Source organism: Sinocyclocheilus anshuiensis, unplaced genomic scaffold, assembly GCF_001515605.1.
Source record: "Sinocyclocheilus anshuiensis isolate Anshui unplaced genomic scaffold, SAMN03320099.WGS_v1.1 scaffold88, whole genome shotgun sequence".
Classification (NCBI taxonomy): domain Eukaryota; kingdom Metazoa; phylum Chordata; class Actinopteri; order Cypriniformes; family Cyprinidae; genus Sinocyclocheilus; species Sinocyclocheilus anshuiensis.
In genome coordinates this window covers 1,529,752-1,534,053 of record NW_015555728.1, presented here as the reverse complement: position 1 = coordinate 1,534,053, position 4,302 = coordinate 1,529,752, and the positions used below count along the sequence as shown (strand labels likewise).

At 38.8% G+C, this 4,302-nt stretch overlaps 2 protein-coding genes and 1 long non-coding RNA gene across 4 annotated transcripts in view; 1 reads left to right on the top strand and 2 right to left on the bottom strand.

Annotated features, from left to right (window-relative positions):
* The window catches only part of LOC107672731 (tRNA (uracil-5-)-methyltransferase homolog A-like), a 6,437-nt gene extending 6,204 nt beyond the window's left edge, over positions 1-233 (bottom strand). The window contains exon 1 of the mRNA XM_016466038.1: positions 116-233. Within this exon, the coding sequence (XP_016321524.1) occupies positions 116-154 (39 nt within the window). The 5' untranslated portion in view covers positions 155-233. The remainder of the gene's footprint in view (positions 1-115) is intronic.
* LOC107672732 (uncharacterized) overlaps positions 1-4,302 on the bottom strand; it is a 17,848-nt gene that overhangs the window by 6,442 nt on the left and 7,104 nt on the right. The window lies entirely within an intron of this gene.
* The window catches only part of LOC107672728 (V-type proton ATPase 116 kDa subunit a-like), a 20,944-nt gene continuing 16,950 nt past the window's right edge, over positions 309-4,302 (top strand). Inside the window, exons 1-4 of one of the 2 annotated variants that reach the window (XM_016466030.1) lie at positions 309-507; positions 1,009-1,125; positions 1,649-1,727; positions 2,291-2,388. In XM_016466030.1, the coding sequence (XP_016321516.1) occupies positions 1,009-1,125; positions 1,649-1,727; positions 2,291-2,388 (294 nt within the window). In that variant the 5' untranslated portion in view covers positions 309-507. Of the gene's footprint in view, positions 1,126-1,648; positions 1,728-2,290; positions 2,389-4,302 lie in introns of both variants that reach the window. The other variant, XM_016466029.1, reaches the window with a different exon arrangement.

Genomic DNA, 4,302 nt, shown 5'->3' with positions numbered 1-4,302 from the left:
AATGGAAAGAAAAAGCCCAAAAAAAAAAAAAAAAAAAGACTTTTTAGGGCAATTAAATCCCAAACAAATTAGAAGCGAAGTTATTTCTGATATTCCTTAGATCGTCTGAACAAACCTGCAGTGTCAAATCTCCTTGTTCTTCACTATGAAACATTAAGGAGCTCTAAAAGCACTGTGCAGTTATGCATACATGCAAGCTGCCATCTTTAGAAACACGTGTCAAAAGCAGCGTATTGTGGGAACACTGGTTAAGGTCTAATACTCTATTTAGTAAAATGTAATTGTAAGACTAATTGTTTTAAATATAGTAATTAAATTTAGACCGCAAACAGTAATTAAGTGCACTGCATTTAAACGTTTAATTTAATTTAATTCCAGCGCAGCGTTTAATTTTATGTAGTGCAAAAGAGCGGGGACTTTTATTTTGGAATGTAGGTCAACTGTCGAAAGTAAGTGCCGAGTCTTTGCTCTGACCTGACGGACCAAGAAGTTTTGGCTGCTGGAAAGGTTCGTGTTCGGAAGAGAGAGAAAGCACGAATGACGAACAAGTGCGGTTAAATATTACACGAATGTCTGTGAAATTATCACCGGGGTGTTAACTCACAGATAGTACATTATTGAATGAGAGGCCAAGCACCTTCGATAGTAGCAATCTAGCTCGCTGCTATCTGGATCGAAGTCGCTTTTATTCAGACTCGGTTTTGTAGGACTTCAACCGAACTTTAACCAGGGATGGACGACCCAACAGTACTGGAGATTTGGATGTGATTAGAATAACGACTAAAAGCGGGGTTTTCAGTGGTCAGATGTGGCTGCTGGGACTGGAGACGGGAAACGTGTCACTGATAAAGCGGCTGAGGCTGAAGTTAGCGCCTCAGCGGTGACATCTATCCATTCAGCCCGATCCGCCCCACAGGGGGAGTCCATCCAGCGTAGGATTGTATTTACCCTAAACTTCACTGCCCGGTGATTTTAACACTTCTTAAACCCCTCTGGTGTTTTGTCAAGATGGGTTCGTTGTTTCGGAGTGAGGAGATGTATCTGGCCCAGCTCTTTCTGCACTCCGGGTCCGCTTACGACTGCATCAGTGAACTCGGCGAACTCGGGCTGGCGGAGTTCAGAGACGTAAGTCGGTGAATGTTTTGTTTGTGTATTTCTTGTTTGAAAAATTGACTTGGCTTGTGCTGAGCTGACAGCCTCACACCCGTTGGCTATCGGTGTGACACATAGTTTGGCCCGTGCACCTGCCTCTATTGGCAAAAAATGCTGTCGAGCTATACTCCGCACACCAGGTTTTCATAGACCACCCATATAATGCCCTAAAGCAAGTGAACCTGTCTTTTAATCAATGGAAATGTCTACATTTTAATTGACGTCATTCATTTGTTGGAATAACATAAGTGTTTAATTCACATCAACTGATGGTGTTTTTCAAAAATGCATTGTTTAGCACACTTTGCACCAATGCTATTTATACTCTTAAGTCATTAATAAACATAGCTTTATACAAAGTTTAACTGTAAATCTTAGAAATGTCGTGAAACATTCATATTTCAATTTCTTTCTAAATTATTATTATTATTAACATATTTTAATTACATGAAATACTATAAAAGTTATTGTATTGAATGTATTAGTTTTTTTTCAGCTTAACCCAAGTGTGAACTCTTTTCAGCGAAAGTTTGTCAGTGAAATCAAGAGATGTGAAGAGATGGAGAGGATTCTGGGTAAAAACTTTGCAGTTAAATTTTTCTTCTAAAAAATTCTTATTTAAATTGATAGAGCTAAGAAAGCGTCTCAATACTTTAGATGGTTGAGTTATAACCAAAAACAGTAGTAGTATTACTAGTAGAAAATGTGTTAAGCAAAAGAAAAGATAACTTTTTTTTTAAATATTTGTGAATGAGTGATGAGCAGGATCATTATAGGTAATTTACTTTTTATAGAGTTCTAAATAGTACATTCAACTGAGTTAATTCAGTATAGTGTTAACATTGATATGTTGTGAAGGCACTTGATCAGTGCAGAGAAACGGGCATTAATGCCTGAATATCTTCCAAAGTAAATGAACAGAAACTGTTCTCAAAAGTGAACTTTTTATAGTAAAGACTCGGCACTTACTTTCGACAGTTGACCTACATTCCAAAATAAAAGTCCCCGCTCTTTTGCACTACATAAAATTAAACGCTGCGCTGGAATTAAATTAAATTAAACGTTTAAATGCAGTGCACTTAATTACTGTTTGCGGTCTAAATTTAAAAATTTCACTCAAAGTGGACTTGTATAACAGGATATCTTCTGAGGGAAATTAAAAAAGAAGACATCCCACTGCCAGAAGAGGAGGTGAACCCAGCTGCACCATTACCCAAACATGTGATGGTCATAATGGTGAGTTCAGCACTGTTCATTTGTTTAGCTCTTGTGATTAGTTGATCTTTCAGTCGCATTCAAATGTAATTTCTGGTCTGCATTCTCACTGCTAGTTGCCTAGTTTCTGCTTCTGCTTCTTGATTATTACTGTTTTCTTTCTTTTATGGCTGCTTAAGGCATAGGTGCCATTCAAGACGTTTTGTTTCATTTCAATCTTAGCTGAAGTATCCACCTTATTCCTAATGAGCCTACTAAGTTTTGAATTGTGGGTGGCACTTCCGGTTTGGGGAACTTCCATTCAAAAAGACTGAAACAAATAATTTCAAATCATAAGGTTGCCCTACAAATAAAGCTTATCCGTCTGTTTGACTGAATGAGCTGTCGATTTTTCCTTCATGTTTTATTTTCAGACATCATGAGAATAACATAACTCTTGGTATTTTAACGTGACATGTTATAACAAGAATATCTATGGCAAGAGCTCTTGTTGCAGCATTCTTTTCCTTATGATTATTTTATTTTTTCCCTTTGCATTCTGCTGTAATAGTATGAAAAGGGACAACATATACTGCACATTTGTGGTGTGTTCTCCCGATTTAATTTACGATATACCATTAAAGGGATAGTTCATCCAAAAATGAAAATTAGCCAATTGATGGCAGTGAATGGTGCTCCTGTTTTGGAAGCTGAAAAAAGTGCATCCATCCATCATAAAACTACTTCAGACGAATCTAATCGGAGTTATATTAAAAATTGTCCTGGGCTCTTCCAAGCTGTATAATGGCAGTGAATGGTGCCCCTGTTTTTGAAGCTGAAAAAAGTGCATCCATCCATCATAAATCTACTCCACACGGCTCCGGGGTGTTAATAAAGGCCTTCTGAAGCGAAACGATGCGTTAGTGTAAGAAAAGTAATGATTTTTAAAAATGTATAAACTAATCTCCAGCTTCCGGTCGCTCAAGCAGGCACGCTCACGACAAGGCTTTCGAGCATATGACGTAGGTGTAGCGGAAGGTGCGACGTAAGCTCCGGGGAGAGAGTGTAGTCTGGCGAGAACCAAGTTTTGTTTACAGCACAGGGAAACCACGTGAACTACATCTGTAGTTTGTGCCACCGCCGCTGCGGCCTCCTCATCTCGCAGAGTTCCTGTGGTCGGTATACTCTGGTGTAGTCTCGCGAGAACCTTTTTGTTTACAGCACAGGGAAACCAATCTGTAGTACATCTGTGTGCCGCCACTGTTGCAGCCTCCTCCATCTCGTGGAGTTCCTTGTCGGTATACTCTGGTTCAAACAAATATGGCTGGGCAAAAAACTCATTCTCCTCTTGCCTTATATCGAAATACTTTGACGTTTTTGCTTTCTCCTCTGTGCTTCCGCATTCGTCACTCTCCCCAGAGCTTACGTCGCACCTTCTGCTACGCCTACGTCATACGCTCGAAAGCAGGCGCGTTCACAACAAGGCTTGAGCGACCGGAAGCTGGAGATTGCGGTTTATACATTTTTAAAAATCGTTATTTTTCTTACACTAAGGCGTCGTTTCGCTTCCGAAGGCCTTTATTAACACCCCGGAGCCGTGTAATAAGCCGCGCTTTTGGGGTTATTCATGGTCTGTTGAAAGTACATTGTTTATGCTTTTACACTTTTAAATGTAATTTTAATGTTTGATGGTTGAAGGGTGAGTAGAATAATCTCATTCATAAAAATGTAAACAAAAAACAAAACAAAAAAATAATTATTGCGAATTAGAATAAATTTTTAATTATTGAATTAAAAAGTAATTTGCGTTCATAGAGCGAGCCTTTCACTGATTGTTTACAGTTTAATGGAAGTTACGCCTATAATTCGCACAAAGCATCATGGGGCGTCGGAATAAGGTGGATAAAGATATACATTTTTACTAGGGCTGCACGATAAATCGCATGCGATATTTAA